This window comes from Oreochromis aureus, linkage group 14 (genome assembly GCF_013358895.1).
Source record: "Oreochromis aureus strain Israel breed Guangdong linkage group 14, ZZ_aureus, whole genome shotgun sequence".
In the NCBI taxonomy this organism is placed as follows: domain Eukaryota; kingdom Metazoa; phylum Chordata; class Actinopteri; order Cichliformes; family Cichlidae; genus Oreochromis; species Oreochromis aureus.
In genome coordinates, this window is record NC_052955.1 from 12,006,283 (window position 1) to 12,028,743 (window position 22,461).

Consider the following 22,461-nt stretch of genomic DNA (forward strand, 5'->3'; position numbering starts at 1 on the left):
AAGCAGAGCTGTGAAATGCAAAATGATGATGATCTTCAGACGTATGTTTTCTCGGGACATTTGTGCTCTTCATTAACAACCAGCCATGGTTTAATTTCCATACATCAGTACTGCCATGTTTATATCAGTGTTATCTTATTAAGAGTAAACTGCTTGTTTAAAATGCAATTAAAAGGAAAGCTCAATAAGTGACAGTAAAAAACATGAAATAAGAGAAAATCACAAATCTGAACATGCAGAGAGGCATCAGAGAAGAGAAAGAGCTTAGCCGTCTTTGTATGATGTGTGTCGGTCTACCAGTCTACAGACAAACTCGACATGTCTTTTCTCCACAAGTGTTCCTCAAAGAGAAATCCTATTTAAAATAAACCAACTGCTGCTACTAATACTACTGCCACAAATAATAATAATGATGATAATGAGGTTTTCTTCTGCTGTGTCATGCTGACATGAGACCAAGAAACTGGGCGGGCAGCCATTTTATCTTACTGTAAATACATTAATAAAACCGGTCAGTTGCAATTCATCTTCCATTATAACACATTACAACAAACAACAACAAAAAAAAACTTCATGGTCAAAAATTCAACTTCCTCAGATGTTTGGATTTATTGGAGTCACAATTCTGGTATAAAGTAATACCAAATAATGCATTCTTTCCTCCTTTGTTGTTGAGCTGTGAAATGTGAAATGCTTATGACCTTCACAAGTTTTCCATTTCTGCAAATTCACTCACTTCAGTCTTTTGTGGCAGTCACAGTGTATGGTGCATAGAAGGAGAGCGTGCTGACACAACTATGATATGTTAGTTTGAGATAAGAACTTTTGTTTGATAAAGAATTTGCTTTGTAGCCAGTGATTCAGCTGAAATGAAATGGTAAATCAGTCAATGCGTTCCATTCATTGGCGTCTCGTGAAGTCTGCACCGAGACTTAAGACGTTCCAATATATATATCTATAGATGGATGGCTAACAGGCACAAGACAGTTGGAGCTGACTGTCACTGAGACTCCTCATCGCTCTCTTCATACTTTTGGTGCTTTTGTGCGTGTAGCAGGTTACCGGTGTCGGTGATGGAGCGCTGGCGGGGCAGGGTGGCTCTGGTGACCGGAGCCTCGGTCGGGATCGGGGCGGCTATAGCCGTGGAGCTGGTCCGGCTCGGCATGAAAGTGGTGGGCTGCGCCAGGGACATCGGAAAAATCCAGGTTTGTTCTGAAATAACAAACTGGATTTCAACAGAGAATGATTTAATGTAAAACTCTAATGCAAAGGAATTTTTAATGTTATGCCGATATGCAGTTATGTAGCTCTGTCAGGCGAACGTCATACTGGGGCTGTTGAGCAGCCAGACCCTTTGTTTTACTGTGAATAAATATAAATACTTTAATTCTCAAAACAGGTGCATTCGTTTACGATAAAGACATTTGAGGGGAGTTATTATTTCCATCTATGCACAAATTGCATAGGGGAATCCTATTGATATACGCTTCAAAGATGAAGAGTTGAGACAAGTAAAAAACAAAGAAACAAATAAAGAAAAACAATTTATGCTGTATATATTGGTCTATATGCATGGGTTAAAATGAGCTGCTTTATACCAGATTTAAGCTGTGTACTATACAAAAGTAAAGGAGACGGAAGTCAGGCATGATAGCTTGCATCTTGATGAATGGAGTTGTGTAAATCCACAAAGAGCAGTAAACTTTGGGTCAACAGCCACAGCACAGGTCAGCTGATCACAGCCTGTACACAAAGAAATCTGCTGGAGCTCTCAATAGAGCTTATTATGATTAATCTCCTCACACTGCTTTGATAATTATATATATACATATATCCTGTTTGGTTTCAGAAACTGGCAGCAGAGTGTCAGAGCGCCGGCCACCCTGGTATTTTGGTGCCTTTCAAGTGCGACTTGACCAAAGAGGAGGAGATTCTGGCCATGTTTGCAGCGATCAAAGAGCAGCACAAAGGCGTGGACGTGTGCATCAACAACGCTGGCTTGGCTCACCCAGAGTTGCTGCTAAACGGCAAAACAAGTGCCTGGAAAAACATGTTGGATGTAAGCACTCAGAGTTATTTTAGAAAAACAAAACTGTCCTGGTTGGTATGCAGTAATATATGAAAACATTGACAGGAATGGTTTCAAAGCAGAATGCTGTATTCTAATGAAATGATGAATTGAGTCATCATTAATTTTTAGAATGAGATAGTTGTCCTTTATTTATACAAAAAGTTGGATAATTAGTGTATTAAAAATGCCAAAATATGAAAAAAAACCCATCTCATTAAAATAAAAACAAAATCACAAAACACATTATATGAGTGAAATAAAATATTATGCAAAAGTGGCTAAAACAATTTATTTTTCTTAAGCGCAAGAAGCAACAAGTAAAAGTATAATTTTGATGCGTCAATTCCATATATTTTTAACCATTTATGTCGCTGCCTTGGTTTCTTGCAGGTGAACGTTCTTGCACTGAGCATCTGCGCACGTGAAGCTTATCAATCAATGAAAGAGCGAAATGTGGATGACGGACACATCATAAACATAAACAGGTGCAGTTTTATTTTACTTAAGGACAGTGATGGGTATGCTTGTGGAGTTTATTGATTTAATCATAACACAAATACCTTTTAGTTGAACTGTGTCTGTGTCTCTGTGTTAGTCCTGTGACAGACTTGGGACCAGGGTGTACCCGAGGCTCCAGAACCCTGAATTAGATAAGCAGAAGAAAACAGATGGATAGTAAATGCTGATTTGATTAGCAGCTTGTAAATCTCCGTCTGTTACAGCCAGTGCGGCCATCAAGTGTTTCCTAATGCTGATGTACATTTCTACACCTGCACCAAGTATGCTGTAACTGCGCTGACTGAGGGCCTGAGGCAGGAGCTGCGTGCAGAAAACACTCATATCCGGGCCACAGTAAGCCTTTGAAAGACACTGTAACCAGTTGCAAAGTACCTTTAACACTAATGTCAGCTGTTATAAGTTGCACACACAGTACTTCTTGAAGGATCCTCATTAATAATGTCATTTTGCAGAGCATTTCTCCTGGTGTAGTGGAGACAGAATTTGCATCACGCCTCTACAGAGATGATTCAGATAAAGCAGCTGCTGTATACACTAAATATAAGGTAAAATTATTATCCCTTTATTTCCTACAATTCCTACAATATTGTTGATATGATTACTCAGCTAAAATTTCATTAAGCACTTTTCAATTCTTTGATAGTCGCTGGAAGCAAAAGACCTCGTCAGTGCCGTCACATACGTGCTCAGTGCCCCTCCTCATGTTCAGGTTTGAGATATTCTCCTTTTTTCATCTTTTTGTGACCTTTTGAGTTTTTGTCTTTTGCATTTTAAATATCAGCAGTTTAGTCATAAGATAACATTTCTCTATCTTTTCTTTCAGATTGGGGAGATTTTGCTTGAAGGTCTGTAGCAGGTGTCATGCAACTTGGCCGTGAGACCCATCCCAATCTTTACATCAGTAGTGTGACTGGCTCTCCTTACTTCTCAACACTGTCAGATTGTAATCAATTCACAGAAGAATAAAATGGAGGAAACTCGTCCAGCTGTTAGCTCTCTACTGTCTAACTGTCTTCTTATCAAAGGCCCCCGTGGTACCTTTTTACAAGCGTCCTACTGGCCAGCAAGGAATGCCAATAAAAACACTTTGATGAATGACATCTTCCTTCTTATTGTAACAGATCTCAGTTGCTGGACAGTATTTAAGCTTTAAGAGTGTTTTTACTGTTAAGCAGGTGTTTATTTCATCTGGTTAGAACCTTCGATGAGGATGTCAGTTAGACATACACAGAGTGTATTTTCTCGTCCCTGAGGAGAAACTGTTGCATCTTTAATTTGTAGCCTCCTTAAAACAGACTGTGAGACGTTTTTTTCCATCTCAGTGAGAAGTTGCAGCATGTCACCTTAATGTACCTTAATGTAAATTTTACTGACTTTATGTACTCATGAAAACACTCTACAACATTTTACTGATAATTTTCACTAAGGAATAAAATAAAAGGATTTTCAGGGAAATTTCTTTCATTGCAGTGTTCTTTTTGTGGTAAAGGATATTTAATGTGCTGTTTGTAATAGGACATTTAAATAAAAATGTCCTGTGGAGAATATCCAGTACACAAAAATATATATAAGAATAAAAAGAAAGAATATATTTAAGGTAAAAGCAAAATGTTTGAAAAAATTACAAAAATCTCAATAAAATTACTTAAATATATTGTAATTAACGTAAGTATAATACCTTTTTTTATATCTACAGAGACATAAATCTCTAAGATTTTGATAAAAGCACCCAGAAGAAATTACTATAACTAACTAGATAGCCAAGGAAATTCCATCCTCTGTCTTTGGTTGAACTGTTAAGGGGGGGGGAAATCATGGATCAACTGGGTAACTGGGAGGTATCCTGGGGGAACTCCCAGATCTGGACCATTGCATTACTGAGCTCCTGGACAGCCTGAGGTGCAACCGGATGGCATCACATGCACAGAAATATAATGTCCCAGAGGTGTTCTTTTGGTTTTATCTCAGGTGAATGTGGGCTCATTCAGTGGTATCAATTCCTCTAAGAACTGTAGGTCATTTGGTGGGACTTTGGTAATGCTCTTTATGTTCCTCCTTGCACAAAGGAGCAGATACTTGTCCTGCTGATGTTTTAAGGACCTACGGCGTTGTCCATGTCTCCTAGAGTAACTGCCTAACCTTTGGAATTTCCTTCATGCTCTTGAAACTGTGCTGTGAGCAAAGCAACTTTTCTGGTAATGGTGCATTTGGATGTACCATCCTGGAGGAGTTGGACTACCTATACAACCTCTGTATGGTCCAGGTATAACCTCCTGCTACCAGTAGTGACACAGAACCTCAACAAATGTAAAACTAGTGAAAAAACAGTCAGAAAGGTTTCCCTGAACAGAAACCCCATAATTCACAGGTTGTTTCATCATTGCCGCTCTAGTGCACCTGTTGTTAATTAACACCAAATGAGATTAACTTACCAGATCTTATCACAGAGCGGTGTAGTTACAAACTCAGCTGCAGGAAGCAATACCAGATGAAATGACTAACACACCTATTGTTTATTAGTTATTAACCTTTCCCCCTTTATGTACTAGGTGAAGGGGCAGTTATGCTGACACAAACAGACCAAAGATGAAGAGCTGTTGTCAGCCTGTCAAGTGTTCAGGCACTAGACCTTGAGTTATTTTGGAAAATTTACCTACTTAGCAGTCTTTATGGAGAACACAGTATCAAGTTTATGTAGTGTGCGTGGCAAATTCTGTCGGTGGGCTGTTTTGTATAGTGAGATGAACCCACAGGTAGAGCAAATAACTGCTACAGTTATGTATGACGCCAAAGGTCTTGAAGAAGTGACTTTCACAACTTGGCATCCATTCTTGCAATACTTCTGGTTACTTATTTGGGCAATTATTTTGAAGCAGTATCTAAATTAACTTTAATTGTACTGGTCATGGGAGCTGCATGTATAGAATCACCAGTGAAATCTGATTGAAGAGGAAAAAATGGTTGACTATGCTCCAAAATAAAAAATAAACTTCTACCACCATCTTTGCTGTTGAATAGATATCAATTCAGAGATCCTTTAGTACCTCATCTCTCTCTCATTTTGTGCTGATTTAAGCAATAGATATGCATGGATGACCAAATTAAACAGAGACTGATTTGTCACAAACATATTAAAAAGTAACATGAAGTTTTTCTGAATTTAAGAGCATAAATAATGTGTGTTTGAATTATGTGTGTCTGTTTACCAGTCTACTCTTAAACTCTACATGTCTTTGTGTATTCAAAAAGAGATCTCGTTCTCAAAGACAATATATTTAAAAAATGGATTAAATATTGCTACTACTTGTACTACTACTAATGCAATCATGATTCTGCTGTGTCATGCTGACATGAGAGAGAGACTGGGCGGGCAATTAGTTTATCTTGCTGTAAAGAGATGAATAAACTTAAAATTATTTGCAATTCATCATCTATTACTGTAAATAAGACTCTGTGCAAAAGTTCATTGTTCACAATTGGTTTATAAATGACCAGATTTATTCCAGTTTAAAACTATGGTGTTATGTTAAAGCAGCATTTATGTGTTCAACTTTACAATGCAAGTCTTGTTTGATGTAGTTATTTATTTTTGTTTACATAAAAACAAAACAAAGCTTAGAAACTTGAATAAGAAACTAAACAATACTCAAAGCTCTTTCCCCTTAAACTTAAACTTCTACCACATTCTTTGTTGCAGCATAGATTTTGATTCAGGATTCTTTTAGTGACACTTTCTCAGTCTATGGTGTTAGAGAGGAAACACCGATGATGGTCACAAACACATTATTATCCATTTATTGCACATTAAAGTGAAGCAACAGGTCTAACTTACTCTGTAGATTTTATTGTGGCAGTGCATGGTGCAAAGAACTGTGCAGGGAGTGCTAAAACAAATATGATATGGAAGCTTGACATAAGAGCTTTTGTTTGGTATAGCTTGGGAGTGTAACCAGTAACAAGTGTTTAGTCAATCACTGCTTTCCATTCATTGGCGTGAAGGCTGCACCAAGACTTGTAACCTCTTTCTGTAAGATATATATAGAGAGAGAGATGGCTCACTTTAAAGCACAGCTGGAGCTGAAGGGTGACTATCCTGGAGACCCAGCGTCCCTCTCTTCATACTTGTGGTCCTTTCTTGTGTGTAGCAGGTGTCCAAGCTGTGATGGAGCGCTGGCGAGGCAGAGTGGCTCTGGTGACCGGAGCCTCGGTCGGGATTGGGGCGGCTCTAGCCGTAGAGCTGGTCCGACTCGGTATGAAAGTGGTGGGCTGCGCCAGGGATGTCGGAAAAATACAGGTTTGTTCTGAAGTGAAAGACTCATGTAATTTTTGATATGCAAATCATTTTTAATTGTGTCAGGCTGGAATGAAAACTCGCTGGAATGCAAGTATATTTTATACAAAATCTTCCAGCTGTGTCAGGCTTACGTAAGTCGTTTTCTTTAACTGTAATTAAACCTGTTTTACAGACTGTGTGTAAAAGTTCATCATTGATAGATGTGGCACAACGCTTTCAATTTCAATTTACTCCATTGCACAAAAAGAAGGCTGGACACAACTGAACTGATGACAAACATCTGAATTTCAGTTTTACTTTTTTTTTCTTGTCTCTACAGTTTTCACTAGAAAATAAGAAATTAATAAAAATGCAGATTTTAATCTTAATTCTTACCATTGTAATCTTAAAGCTTATCATCTGTCATTTCCTTTTGTTTTCAGAAACTGGCAGCAGAGTGTCAGAGCGCCGGCCATCCTGGTGTTTTGGTGCCTTTCAAGTGCGACTTGACCAAAGAGGAGGAGATTCTGGCCATGTTTGCAGCGATTAAAAAGCAGCACAAAGGCGTGGATGTGTGCATCAATAATGCTGGTCTGGGACAGCCAGAGCCGCTGCTAAATGGCAAAAGCAGCGGATGGAAGAACATGATGGATGTAAGAGCTCAGATATTTTAGAAAACATAATTATCTTGATTTAAACTTCAATAATATTTATATATATTTCAATAATATATATATTTCAGTAATATTTAATATAATATATATGGTGTGCGGTATGTGGAAAAACATTCACTGGAATGTTTTCTTTGCAGAATATTGAATGAACTAAAATGATCACTTTTATGTAGCTCTAAAAGTTGGGGAATTACTCTGTTATGGCAGCAAAACATCAAAAACAATTTAGCCCATTAAAATAATCATAATAATAATAATAATTTTTACTGTTTATTTTTCTGCACGGTTTCTTGCAGGTGAACGTTCTCGCACTGAGCATCTGTGCACGTGAAGCTTATCAGTCAATGAAAGAGAGAAATGTGGATGATGGGCACATCATAAACATAAACAGGTGCAGTTTTATTTTCTGATGATCAACGACGGCCATGCTTGTGAAGTCTGATGATTTAAACGTCTTTCAAATATCTTTGAATATAATTATGCTCAGATTCAGATTGAGATTATGAGCTTCTGTTGGTAACACTATGCATTAGACACTTTTCACAGTCGACATGTAGTTAAGAGAAAAAGAACACATGGCCAATGGTTTTCCTAAAACCTACAGTGGTGTTTTCATATTGCTTTCACTGGTAATCAAAATGCTAGTTTTTTTAGCTCAAGACTTGAAGTTACAATGTGTAAAGTTTTTCACTAGTAGAGTCAACTGTGTGCTGTCCAGAGAAAGGATGTTGGAGGTTCACATGCCTGCTGACAATAAGCAATTGCAACAATATCGGGAATAAGTAATAATAATAAATTTTATAAAAAAGTGCCTTTCAAGATACCCAAGGACACTTAACAATAGAATAAACCACATAGTAGAACAATGACAAAACCAAGAAAAATCAAAAGAACAAGATAAAATAAACAATAAGTTCACAGCGAATATGCAGACTTGAACAGATAGGTTTTGAGTTGAGATTTAAACTAGGGAGAGAACCAATGTTTCTTTTATCTGGGGGTAGAGAGTTCCACAGCCTGGGAGCAGAGCAACTGAAAGCTCTGCTTCCCATGGTGCTGAGGGGGAAAGAAGGCACAGCAAGCTGGATAGAAGAAGAAGATCGAAGTGAGCAGGCAGAAGAGGTAGTGCTTGACAGGTCAGAAAGGTAAGGAGGAACAAGGTTATGAAGGGTCTTGAAGGTGATCAGAAGAAGCTTGTATACTATTCGGAATTTCACAGTGAGCCAGTGACATTGCTGAAGGATAGGGATGATGTACTGGTATGCGGGCAAGGATTTTTGAACCAGTTGAAGCTTGTGGAGGGATTTTGGGGAGACCATGCAAGAGAGAATTACAATAGTCAATTCAGGAGGTAACGATACTATGATCAAGAATGGACACAGACTGGGTGGAAAGAGAAGGACGTAATCGGTCAGTGTTGCGTAGATGGAAATAGGCAGAACAGGTGAGATCATTAATGTGAGATTTATAGGATAGTGAGATGACGCCAAGACTCTTAAACTGAGGTGAAGGGAAAACTGTGTTTTCAATAGTGAGAGTGAAATGATTTGCATCTATTCCCGACACGGGAATAAATTGGCATGTTTATGCACATTTTTGTATATTCAATCTCAGACTTCAGTTCAGTAGATGAGATTTGATGTGAGGAGGAAGAGGGTGACATTTTATTAAGATGCCAGTGGTGCTGGCTCTTTTCATTTCTTTGGTAAAAAGGACTCCTCCTCCAAGGATAAAACACAGGTGTGATCCTTAATACATTGAGTTCAAAGGTACAGGCATGAATATAAATGTCGCTCCACCTTAAATGAATGCATATAGGACTTCTCCTCTAGCTTTGGAGTGCTATGTATGTCTTTAGCAACATACATAAAACGAGATTATTTGGAAGGGAGATATCCTTACCAGCCACTCTATTCAAATATGGTGGGGGCTTACCCAAGCTGCAAACCTGCTCCTATGTGTTTTTAATACATTAGCTATAAGTTTACTGAGAATTCAGTTTGTTGGAACATGTGACACATGAGCACAATATTCTTTTTTGTTTAAATAACCAAAAAAAATAGTGACTGTACTTTTAAGAAACTAATTGTTTATAAAGTATAAAGTATTCTCTGCAGCCTTAGTGCTTCTTGCATCATTTAGTTAAGTATGTCTTTAAAAGGATAAATTGCAATACATTAGGATTTCTTGTACTAACGTCTGAGATCAGATCAGAATATGTTGGTACTGTGAATGCTGTCCTACTTAAACTTTCTTCTGTTGTAGTGTGGGTGGACATCATGTCTATCCCTTTCCTTATTTACATTTCTACATGGCGACCAAGTTCGCTGTAACCGCGCTGACTGAGGGCCTGAGGCAGGAGTTGCGTGCAGAAAAAACTCATATCAGAGCCACGGTAAGGTTTTAAAGATCACTGATAAGCTCCAAAGTGCCTTTAAAACCAATATTAGCTGCTATGAGACACATTTACAATACTTTCTGAAGTTCCCACACAAACACACTTCTTTTTCTTTTGTTTTTGGGGTGTGTTTTTACAGAGCATCTCTCCTGGTTTAGTGGACACAGAATTTGCATCACGGCTCCACAGCGATGAACCTGAAAAAGTAGCTGCTTTGTACAGTGCACTTAGGGTATAATTATTAATCCCACAGTTTACAGATTGTTGATATGATTACTCTGATAAAAGTTATTAAACATTTTTCACTTCTCTGACAGCCTTTGAAACCAAAAGACATTGCCAGTGCTGTCACATACGTCCTCAGTGCCCCGCCTCATGTTCAGGTTTGTGGTTTTCTCTTATTTTCAACTTTTTTAAAATTTTCACTTATTGAATTTAGCTCGTTAATATTCTAAATCCACCAGGTTTCTCACCATAAGATAATCTCCCTATAACTGTCCTTTCAGGTTGGCGACATTATCTTTGAAGCTGTGTAGCTGGTGTCACAGTGCAGGCACCCAATCCAGCCTTCACAACAAAGTGGTGTGACTCTACTGACTGCTCAACACTGCTCTCTAACCTTATCCTCTGCTAAGAAGAAAAGAATAAAAACCACCAACCATTACCGGGCATACTCCTACGTGACCTTCAAATGATAAAAAGCCAAGTCAAAGTTGATTTTTTCATCAAACAGAACTGTCAAAATGACTGTGAGAAAATGACAAAATAAATTTTTCAAATGCGAATGAAGAAAGACTCGAGAATGTTTTTGTTCGGTTCAGATGCACATTGAACTAAACTGAACACAACAGAATTAACAATAAACTGTTCTTATTGGCTATGAAGTTCCCCAAGTTTAGATCTTTCTTTTCTTTACTTTTGTGTTTTCTTCTTTTGGTTCCTTTTTGTGTTTTCTCTTGGGTTTTTTCCTCTTTTTGAGGAAGATTATCTGGCCTTTTTTTCTAATCCATCTATAAATCAGTCAGTCATCAGTCCCTATGCCTAATTAAAACTGGTGAACCATTTATACCACACAAGTCATAAAGGCCTAGAGACTGGTAAGTGGCCTTTGTTCATTAATCTATGTTCTCCAACCAGTTGGTGAATGGTTGCTGGAAGTTGTTGGCAGTCACTAGGTAAAATTCATGGCAAGGAGGTATATGTTGCTGTACTAAAAACTCCCTTGTGGTTCCTTTGTATGGTAGCAGAACTGTTTGCTAGTGTTAATTTTTGGTGTAATAAATAAATGCAGGTATCTGAGAGAGTAAAGCTTTTAAAGGAGCTATCATGTCAATACAAAACTTTGACTACCAAGAAAACATAAGTTTGGTTTAAAAAACCGGCAGCAGACTGTCAAAGTGCCACCCTGGTGTTTTGGTCCCTTTCAAGTGTGACTTGACCAAAGAGCAGCAGATTCTGGCCACGACTGTACTACGACCTCTAGTGGTTAAAATTGTAATGGAAGTAAAAGCAGAGCTGTGAAATGCAGAATGATGATGATCTTCAGACGTATGTTTTCTTGGGACATTTTGTGCTCTTCATTAACAATCAGCCATGGTTTAAATTCCATACATCAGTTTTGCCATGTTTATACCGGTGTTAGGTTATTATGAGTAAAATGCTTGTGTTTAAAATGCAATAAAAAAATGTTCAATAAGTCACAGTAAAAAGCAGAAACAAGAGAAAATCACAAATCTGAACATGCAGAGAGGCGCTGAGCACATATTGTGATGGCACTGACAACATCTAATTCTTCCAGAGGCAATCAGAGAAGACAAAGCATGTGTGTCGGTCTACAAACAAACCCAGCATGTCTTTTCTTTCTGAGTGTTCCTCAAAAAGAAATCCTATTTAAAATACTGCCAATAATAATAATAATAATAATAATGGAGTTTTTTCTTTTGTGTCATGCTGACGTGAGACCAAGAAACTGGGACGGCAGCCAGTTTATTGTTTGTTGGTTGGAATGGAGGCGGAGTCAACTGGATCCGTAATTTTGTGGGGGATACCTACCTTGGCACGTCCCTTTCTTCATACTTTTGGTGCGTGAGCTGGTTACGGTTGTCTGTGATGGAGCGCTGGCGGGGTAGAGTGGCTCTGGTGACCGGAGCCTCGGTCGGCATTGGGGCGGCTGTAGCCGTGGAGCTGGTCCGGCTCGGAATGAAAGTGGTGGGCTGCGCCAGGGACGTGGGAAAAATACAGGTTTGTTCTGAAGTCATTTCGGAAGAGAAAGACTTAATGTAAAACTCTAATGCAAAGGACTTTTTAATGTTATGCCGATATGCAGTTATGTAACTCTGTTACATGTAACTCTGTTACATAACTGCGGACATGAGATAATGGCTGTCGAGCAGACAAACTTTTCGTTTTACAATAATTTTTATGCTGTATATATTGGTCTATATGCATGGGTTAAAATGAGCTGCACAATACCAGATCCAAGTTGTTTACTATGCAGTATAATAAAAAAAAATGTATAAACAGTATGTTGGCAGTGTAGGAGACGGAAGTCAGACATGATATCTTACATACTGATGAGTTGTGTAAATCCACAAAGAGCAGTAAACCTCGGGTCAACAGCCAGCACAGGTCAGCTGATCACAGCCTGTAGACAAAAAAATCTGCTGGAGCTCTTAATAGAGCCTATTGTGACTCCTGATTCATTTCCTCACACTCCTATAACCACTACAATGATCTTAGGGTTCTCACATCTGCAAATCCCATTTTAGCCCCTGACTATACTTAATAATAATTAAGTATATTAAGTATTAATAATAATACTAATAATAATAACAATAATAATACATTTTATGTAAGAAAGCGCATTTCAAAACACTCAAGGACACTGTACACAAGCAATAACAACAACAAACATAACAATTTACAAAATAATAAGGATAAAACGCAGAGCAAATAAATAAAATAAATTTAAGTAGCATGGTGGAAAAGTTTATGTGGAATAGGCTTTTGTGAACAGGTGAGTTTTGAGTCTGGACTTAAAAAGATTGAGGGAAGTGATGTTTCTTATCTCAGGAGGAAGGGAGTTCCAAAGTCAAGGAGCAGAGCAGCAGAAAGCCCTGCGCCCCATGGTGGCTAGCCGGGGGCAAGGGACGGAAAGGGAAAGAGAGGAGGAGGATCTGAGACACGGAGAAGGAATGGTGATCCAGGTCAGAGAGGTATGAAGGCGAGAGATGATGGATAGCCTTGAATGTATACAAAAGTATCTTGAAATTGATGCGGTATTTAACTGGAAGCCAATGAAGGTGCAGCAGAACAGAGGTGATGCGGTGAATAGAAGCGGTCCTGGTGATAATACGGGCAGCAGAGTTCTGGACACCTTGAAGCTTATGAATAGATTTTTCACTAAGACCAAAAAGAAGAGAGTTGCAGTAATCGATCCGGGAAGTGACCAGGCTATGAACAAGAATGGCAGTGGCATGTGGGGAGAGAAAAGGACGGAGACGATTAGTGTTGTGGAGTTGGAAATATGCAGACCGAGTGATGTTATTGATGTGTGAGTTAAACGATAGAGTACTGTCAAGGATGACACCCAGACTTTTCACACATGGGGAAACGGAGACCGGCCAGTTATTGATTGTAATAGAAAAGCTATTAGTTCTGGATAGTGTTTGTTTAGTGCCTACGAGAAGAAGCTCAGATTTGTTACTAATATTATATTAATAATAATTAATAATCATTATAAAATGATGTATTGTATTAATATTATTACATTAATAAATGTATATTCTGTTTAGATGTAGAGGCAGACTCATCCATCTACAATGTAGGCTGCAGCAAATAGAGCTATGTTTTAAAGTTCTTTTGTTTGTCTATGCTTGTGTTTTCACTATCATTCACATTTCAGGCGTTCAGTAGAGTTTAGGTTTAAATTAAGTTTTCATTCCCATGTCTAATTTTGCTATTATGTTAAAATTGTACAAGGTTGAGTTTCCTTTGCAAAATTAAAATGTCTTCATCTTCTTACTTTTTTGCTTTGAATTCATTTCAGAGCCTGGAATTTTTCTCTTTTATCTTAGTAAAGAAGTTTATTCGATAATTCAACTTTTACCAGAGTATTTTTACCACAAGAATCTGAGTACGATGGTGATTATAAAGGTATCATCTTTTCCTTCTTGGTTTCAGAAACTGGCAGCAGAGTGTCAGAGCGCCGGCCACCCTGGTGTTTTGGTCCCTTTCAAGTGCGACTTGACCAAAGAGGAGGAGATTCTGGCCATGTTCGCCGCGATCAAAGAGCAGCACAAAGGTGTGGACGTGTGCATCAATAACGCTGGCTTAGCTCATCCAGAGGTGCTGCTAAATGGCAAAACCAGTGCCTGGAAAAACATGTGGGATGTAAGAACTCAGAGTTATTTTAGAAAGAAAATTGTCCTGGTTGGTATGCAGTAGTATGTTGTTGTGTAGTACATATGAAAGCATTCACAGGAATGTTTTCCTAGCAGAATACTGTATTCTAATGAAATGATAAATTGAGTCATCAGTATTTTTTAGAATGAGATAGATGTCTTTTATTTATACAAAAAGTTGGATAATTACTGTGTTAAAATTTCAAACTATGAAAATCCCCATCTCATTAAAATAAACACAATCACAATAGATGAGAGAGATAAAATATTATGCAAAACTGGCTTAAGGCTGTCACTTGATGTTCGCTCTCTCTGCGGTAGATTATCACTTCGTGTTCCAACACACAGTGGTGTTTTTGTGTAGCATATCTGTTGTAATAAAAACTGTATTTACTCGCTAATTTATAGTCACAGTATTCACTCACTGTGTCTTTAGGGATTCACTAGCTTAGCTTAGTTTTTTTTGTTTTGTTTTGTTTTTTGTTTTTTTAAATTTTAATGATACTGAATTGGAGACTCGGTTTTGCACCCTTGAAAACTCTCTAGCTAGCCAGCCTCCTGTAGTCAATGCAGCCGAAGGTAGCGCAGGCCCCATTAGGTGTCCCCCAGCAGACTGTCGAGTAGCTGGGGAAACAGGATGGCTGGATGACGGGGAGCAGGAATCATAGCCCCCGGTACAATACCAACCTGTTCATGTGGCCAACTGCTTTTCCCCACTCAACGACACACTCGCAGGAGATCAGACTCTGGCAATTGCCAATTCTGTTTTAAGACATGTTGGCTAAGGGTAAATGCAAATTTAGCAAAATAATAAAATCAACAAAAATCGACCTAAACATTAAAAAAAAAAAATCACAAAGAAAGAACAATACAGTATCCTCATCAGCACCAAAGAGTAAAACATAAACGTTAGGTCTCTCTCTTCCAAGTCTCTGTTAGTACATGAATTAATAATTGATCAACAAATCGATTTGCTCTGCCTTACAGAAACCTGGTTACAGCAGGATGATTATGTTAGTTTAAATGAATCAACACTCCAGAGTCTCCTTTACCATCAGAGTCCTCGAGGCACAGGCTGGGGGGAGGTGTGCCTGCAATTTTCCACACCAGCTTATTAATCAACCAAAGACCAAGACAGACTTTTAACTCATTTGAAAGCGTGATGCTTAGCCTTGTCCACCCCAGCTGGAAAACTCAAAAACCAGTCTCATTTGTTATCATCTATCATCCACCTGGGCCTTACACAGAGTTTCTGTGATTTAGTGCTCTGTTCAAATAAAATAATTATTATGGGTGATATCCATGTAGATGTTAAAAATGACAGTGTCAATCACCGTGGTATTTAATATTTTATTAGATTCAATTGGCTTCCCTCAAAAGGTGAAAAAACTGACAAAAAGTCAGAGCACTCTGGAGCAAACTATCCCTTTAACATCAACTAGGAATGACTTAATGAATTTATTCACAAATCAAATTCTAACCATTAGAGAAAAAATTACTCATAATCATCTCACAGATCTAACATTATCTACACCTACTTTCAGTACCATTTGTATTTATTAATCTTTTTTTCCAATTGACCTTTCTGAGTTAACGTAAGTAATTACTTCCTCCAAACCATCAACGTGTCTTTTAGACCCCATTCTTACAAGACTGCTAAAAGACTGTTGCCTATGTACCGCAGGCCTTCAAGCTGGCAGTAGTTAAACGGCTGCGGTGGCAGACGTGTGGTGAGTGTGAGAGAGGACCCAGACGCTGGCACTGGCTTGGACGTGAGCGAGCTTTATTTACACACTGGTGGCACAAACAGAAACACGGCAAGCAAAACAAAACCTAAAGGTGACCTAAACTGGGAATGACTAACAAAACTAAGCTGAACGGACGACTCTTGGAGAAAATGCAGGGAAGAAACACAGACGGACTAGCGGCGAACACGAGAGAACACACACTATAAATACACAGATGGGAACGAGGAAACTACACACAGGAGGGAGGCAGAGCTGATTCTGACTGACAAGACGAGACAGGGGCAATGCAAACTGAACACACTGGCATAAGACACAGACTTTCACAATAAAACAGGAAACTCAAAACACATGCAAAGACACAGACTCAGAGACGCTGGCTTTACACAGAGACCTGACTACACGATACACAGGCAGGGAAGACAAAGAACAGAGGGAGCACAGAATTAACACTGGGAAGCCAAATAACAAAACCTAAAAATCAAAACTCAGGAAGTACCACAAAACAAGGAAGCTAGAAATACTAGGACAGAAACCAAAACACAAACAGTCACATTCCATGATGAAATCAAAAGTAAAAGTACAAAAACCAAAAACACTGGGCCACCGACCCAGGACCATAACAAATCCATCTCTTGACCCAGCGGTTTTAGATATTTATAGGCCAATCTCTAACCTTTCGTTTAAAAAATTGTCAAACAGCTAATAGATCATCTGCAGACAAATGGCTTATTTGAAGAGTTTCAGTCAGGTTTCAGAGCTCATCAAAATACAGAAACACCTTTAGATAAGTCCCAAAAAATTTATTCTGTTCATCGGGACGTAGCATCTCAGTGGGAGAAACGTTTCGTCACTCATCCAAGTGACATCTTCCGTTTCAGTTGACTGCAGGTTTCCCCAACCTCATAAACAGTACCTTTGCACAGTGACTGAAACCAGCCCACTGAATGGAAAAAATGGGCTGTGAGGTCAGTTCCTGGATTATTAGTATCCAAACTGTCATGATCAAAGATCAACAACCGCTGATCAAAGACCATCGCTGAACCAATTTTACAATGCTGTGATTGCAGCCATTTCCTAACTCACTCTTAGTGAATGTTACAAATGATCTTCTTATGGCCTCTGACAGTGGTCTCATCTCTGTGCTTATCCTGCTAGACCTCAGTGTTCAATAATGTTGACCATAATATTCTATTAGAGCGATTAGAACATGCTGTAGGTATTACAGGTACTGCACTGAAGTGGTTTGTATCATATCTATCTAACAGCCTCCAATTGTTCTGTAGTTTCTGTGCCAGGACCAGTTCCGTTTACATGCTTCCCTTAGGCAGTATCATCAGAAGGCATAGGATGAATTTTCACTGCTATGCAGATGACACCCAATTTTATCTATCCATGAAGCTAGACAACACACATCAATTAGTTAAAACTGCAGAAATGTCTTAAAGGCATAAAGACCTGGATGACCTCTAATTTTCTGTTTCTAAATTCACAAAAAACTGAGGTTATTGTATTCGGCCCTAAAATTCCTAGAAATATGGTATCTAACCAGATACTTACTCTGGATGGCATTACCTTGGCCTCCAGTAACACTGTGGGGAACCGTGGAGTCATTTTTAACTAGGATATTTCCCTGAATGTACATTTTAAACAAATATGTAGCACTGCTTTTTTCCATTTGCGCACCATCTCTAAAATTAGAAATATCCTGTCTCAGAGTGATGCTGAAAAACTAGTTCATGCATTTATTACTTTTAGGCTGGACTACTGTAATTCATTATTATCAGGATGTCCTAAAACTCCCTGAAAAGCCTTCAGCTGATCCAAAATGCTGCAGCAAGAGTACTGACAGGGACTAGAAAGAGCATATTTCTCCTATACTGGCTTCCCTTCATTGGCTTCCTGTTAAATCCTGAATTGAATTCAAAATCCTGCTGCTCACATACAAGGTCTTAAATAATCATGCCCCATCTTATCTTAATGATGCCATAGTATTGTATTACCCCATTAGAGTGCTTCGCTCTCAGACCGCAGACTTACTTGTGGTCCCTAGAGTATTTAAAAGGTGAATGGGAGCCTTCAGTTTTCAAGCCCGTCTTCTGTGGAATATGGGAAACAGACAATATCTCTACTTTTAAGATTAGGCTTAAAACTCCTTTTTGCTAAAGTGTATAGTTAGGGCTGGATCAGGTGACTCTGAATCCTCCCTTAGCTATTCTGCATCAGGTGTAAGCTGCTCTCTTCCACAGCATGTCTTTTATCCTGTTTTCCTTCTCTCACCCCAACCGGTCGCAGTCCCTGAGCCTGGATCTGCCGGAGGTTTCTTCCTGTTAGAAGGGAGTTTTTCCTTCCCACTGTCACGACAGAGCTTGCTCATAGGGGGTCATATAATTTTTTCTCTGTATGTATTATTGTAGGGTCTACCTTACAATATAAACCGCCTTGAGGCAACTGTTGTTGTGATTTGGTGCTGTATAAATAAAATTGAATTGAATTAAAAGAATTTGTTCATCTTGAGTGCAAATAGCAACAAGGAAAAGTATAATTTTAATGCATTGATTCCAAATATTTTTTTACCGTTTTTTTCACTGCTTGGTTTCTTACAGGTGAATGTTCTTGCACTGTGTATCTGCGCACGTGAAGCTTATCAGTCAATGAAAGAGAGAAATGTGGACGATGGACACATCATAAACATAAACAGGTGCAGTTTTATTTTACTGATGGACAGTGATGGGTATGCTTGTGAAGTTTATTGATTTAATCATAACACAAATATCTTATGATTCAGTCATTCTTTTGACAACTCTGCACAATGGACTTTTTTCACAGCACACATTGTATCTCCCCATTTAAGAACCTCAGTATAACCAATGAGTGTTTTTTATTACTGGTAGGTCCAATAAACATAAATGCCAGACTGCTGTGTCAATAACACTATATTAAAATCAAAAGGGACATCTTCATATTGCTAACAGAACTAAAAGATTTTGAGTTTACTATGAAAATCATCAAGAAAAATGAAACCAAATCTAACTGCCAGAACCGAGAAACATTTTGCTTTTTTTAAAATCTCGAAACACAAATACCTTCCTGGTTATACATTATATAAAAATTTTTAAATTACAGCACAACAACATAGTGATGCAGTGGTTAACACCGTTATCTCACAACTTATCTCACAAATCCAGCATATGGCCAGTGTCTTTCTCTGTGTAGTTTGCATCTTCTCCCTGTGTCTGCAGGAGTTCTCACCTTTCCACATAGTCCAAAGACATGCAGTTAGTTGGGTTAGTTTAGTTGAACTGTGTCTGTGTCTCTGTGTCCTGTGACAGACTTGAGATCTGTCCAGGGTGTACCTGAGGCTCCAGGACCCTGAATTAGATCAGCATAAGAAAACAGATGGATGTTAAACTATATAGTAACTGTTGCCATAGTTGTTGTAACACCAAGGCCTGAGATCAGATCAGAATATGTTGGTAAATGCTGATTTGATTAGCAGCTTGTAAATATCCTTCTGTTGCAGTGTGTGCGGTCATCAAGTGTTTCCTAATCCTGACGGACATTTCTACACCGCCACCAAGTATGCTGTAACTGCGCTGACTGAGGGCCTGAGGCAGGAGCTGCGTGCAGAAAACACTCATATCCGGGCCACAGTAAGCCTTTGAAAGACACTGTAACCAGCTGCAAAGTACCTTTAACACTAATGTCAGCTGTTATAAGTTGCACACACAGTACTTCTTGAAGAATCCTCATTAATAATGTCATTTTGCAGAGCATTTCTCCTGGCTTTGTGAAGACAGAATTTGCATACCGCCTCTACAGAGATGATTCTGAAAAAGCAGCTGCTGTATACACTGAACATAAGGTAAAATCATTATTCCTTTATTTCCTACAATCGCTACAGTATTGTTGATATGATTATTAAATGATTGCTATTAAAATTTCATTAAGCACTTTTAACTTCTTTGATAGTCTCTGGAAGCAAAAGACCTCATCAGTGTTGTCACATACGTGCTCAGTGCCCCTCCTCATGTTCAGGTTTGAGATTTCTCTCATTTTCATCTTTTTTGTGACCTTTTGAGTTTTTCTCTTTTGCATTTTAAATATGAGCAGTTTAGTCATAAGATAACATTCACCTATCTTTTCTTTCAGATTGGGGAGATTTTGCTTGAAAGTGTGTAGCAGGTGTCATGCAACTTGGCCGTGAGACCCATCCCAATCTTTACATCAAAGTAGTGTGACTGGCTCTCCTTACTTCTCAACACTGTCAGATTGTAATCAATTCACAGAAGGATAAAATGAAGGAAACTCCTCCAGCTGTTAGCTCTCTACTGTCTAACTATCTTCTTATCAAAGGCCCCCGTGGTACCTTTTTACAAGCGTCCTACTGGCCAGCAAGGAATGCCCATAAAAACACTTTGATGAATGACAGCTTCCTTCTTATTGTAACAGACCTCAGTTGCTGGACAGTATTTAGGCTCTAAGAGTGTTTTTACTGTTAAGCAGGTGTTCATTTCATCTGGTTAGAACCTTCGATGAGGATGTCAGTTAGACATACACAGAGTGTATTTTCTCATCCCTGAGAAGAAACTGTTGCATTTTTAATTTGTAGCCTCCTTCTTAAAACAGCCAGTGAAAAGTTTACCATCTCTGTGTTTTTTCCATCTCAGTGAAAAGTTGCAGGATGTGACCCTAATGCCCTGGCAAATTTTACTGACTTTATGTACTCATGAAAATTTTGACTAATTAATAAAACTTTCTGGAAAATTTGTTTCGTTGCAGTTTTCTTGTTGTGCTAAAGGATATATATGTGCTGTGGAGAATATCCAGTACACAAATATGTATATAAATAAAAACAAAGAATATATTTAAGGTTTAGACAAAATATCCGAACTTTATTTTTTAAATCAATAAAATTGCTCAAATATACTGTAATTAAAGTAAGTATAGTACATTTTTTTCAAATATCTGCAGAGACATAAATCTCTAAGATTTTGATAAAAACACCAGAAGAAATTACTATAACTAACTAGATAGCCAAGGAAATTCCATCCTGTCTTTGGTTGAATACATATCAGAAAAACTGTGTCATTTCTCTCAGACACTGCTCATGCTAATTGGCAAATATAACAAAAACTATTAAACAGGGTGGAAATCATGGATCAACTGGGTAACTGGGAGGTATCCTGGGGGAACTCCCAGATCTGGACCATTGCATCACCGAGCTCCTGGACAGCCTGAGGTGCAACCTGATGGCATCACATGCACAGAAATATAATGTCTTTTGAATGTGGGGCCATTTAATGGTATTAATTCTTCCAGGAACTGTAGGTCATTTGGTGGGACTCTGGCAATGTTTTTTATGGTCCTCCTTGCAAAAAGTAGCAGATACTTGTCCTGCTGATGTTTTAAGGACCTGTAGCATAGTCCAGTTCTTCTAGAGTAACTACCTAACCTTTGGAGTCTTCTCTATGCTCTTGAAACTGTGCTGTGAGCACAGCAATCTTTCTGGCAATGGTGCCTATTGCTGTACCATGCTGGAGGAGTTGGACTACCTATACAACCTCTGTATTTCCAGGTATAGCCTCCTGCTACCAGTAGTGACACAGAAATTTGCTAAATGTAAAACTAGTGAAAAAACAGTCAGAAGGGTTTCCATGAACAGAAACCCCATAATTCACGGGTTGTTTTGTCATTGCTGCTCTAGTGCACCTGTTGTTAATTAACACCAAATGAGATTAACTTACCAGATCTTATCACAGAGCGGTGTAGTTACAAACTCAGCTGCAGGAAGCAATACCAGATGAAATGACTAACACACCTATTGTTTATTACCTTTCCCTTTTTATGTACTAGGTGATGGGACAGTTATGCTGACACAAACAGACCAAAGATGAAGAGCTGTTGGCAGCCTATGAAGTGTTCAGGCACTAGACCTTGAGTTACACTTCTGGCTACTTATTTGGACAATTATTTTGAAGCAGTATCCAAATTATCTTTCATTTTATTGGTCATGGGAGCTGCATGTATAGAATCACCAATGAAATCTGATTAAAGGAAAAGAAAAGGTTGACTATGCTCCAAAATAAAACTTACGCGTCTACCACCATCTTTGCTGTTGCATAGATATTATTTCAGGGTTCTTTCAGTGCCTCATCTCAATCTTATAATGTGCTGATTTAAGCAGGAGATACTGTGCAGGGCGTGCTTACAGAAATATGATATGTGAGTTTGACATAAGAGTTTTTGTTTTATATAGCTTTCCATTCATTGGCTGGAAGGCGGCACCAAGCGTTATTAAGTTGGGTTTTTTTGACAGTGTGTAGCAGGTGTCCAAGCTGTGATGGAGCGCTGGCAGGGCAGAGTGGCTCTGGTGAC

General features: G+C 38.6%; 2 protein-coding genes across 3 annotated transcripts; both read left to right on the top strand.

Annotated features, from left to right (window-relative positions):
* Positions 1-853: 853 nt before the first annotated feature.
* LOC116318426 (dehydrogenase/reductase SDR family member 11-like) lies at positions 854-20,852 on the top strand. Of its 2 annotated transcripts, none has more exons than XM_039622910.1 (7): positions 854-1,205; positions 1,850-2,059; positions 2,462-2,556; positions 2,794-2,923; positions 3,043-3,135; positions 3,234-3,299; positions 3,414-4,030. In XM_039622910.1, exons 1-7 carry the CDS (start codon positions 1,074-1,076, stop codon positions 3,441-3,443), a joined length of 756 nt encoding a protein of 251 aa, XP_039478844.1. In that variant the 5' UTR covers positions 854-1,073; the 3' UTR covers positions 3,444-4,030. The 2 variants fall into 2 exon arrangements, with proteins under 2 accessions (XP_039478844.1, XP_039478843.1); XM_039622909.1 differs by lacking the exon at positions 3,414-4,030 and adding an exon at positions 20,236-20,852 and having other exon boundaries at positions 871-1,205.
* Positions 6,522-10,720, top strand: LOC116321239 (dehydrogenase/reductase SDR family member 11-like). Its single transcript, XM_039622911.1, has 7 exons — positions 6,522-6,884; positions 7,307-7,516; positions 7,834-7,928; positions 9,803-9,932; positions 10,075-10,167; positions 10,253-10,318; positions 10,442-10,720. Exons 1-7 carry the CDS (start codon positions 6,753-6,755, stop codon positions 10,469-10,471), a joined length of 756 nt encoding a protein of 251 aa, XP_039478845.1. The 5' UTR covers positions 6,522-6,752; the 3' UTR covers positions 10,472-10,720.
* Positions 20,853-22,461: the final 1,609 nt, after the last annotated feature.

Excerpts from the sequence above, each read along its gene's own strand:
- LOC116318426 (XM_039622910.1), top strand. The coding sequence starts at position 1,074 with ATGGAGCGCTGGCGGGGCAGGGTGGCTCTGGTGACCGGAGCCTCGGTC. Across the intron at positions 2,557-2,793 it reads CACATCATAAACATAAACAG|CCAGTGCGGCCATCAAGTGT; the intron begins GTGCAGTTTTAT and ends CGTCTGTTACAG. Across the intron at positions 3,136-3,233 it reads CTGTATACACTAAATATAAG|TCGCTGGAAGCAAAAGACCT; the intron begins GTAAAATTATTA and ends ATTCTTTGATAG.
- LOC116321239 (XM_039622911.1), top strand. The coding sequence starts at position 6,753 with ATGGAGCGCTGGCGAGGCAGAGTGGCTCTGGTGACCGGAGCCTCGGTC. Across the intron at positions 9,933-10,074 it reads AAACTCATATCAGAGCCACG|AGCATCTCTCCTGGTTTAGT; the intron begins GTAAGGTTTTAA and ends GTGTTTTTACAG. Across the intron at positions 10,168-10,252 it reads CTTTGTACAGTGCACTTAGG|CCTTTGAAACCAAAAGACAT; the intron begins GTATAATTATTA and ends CTTCTCTGACAG.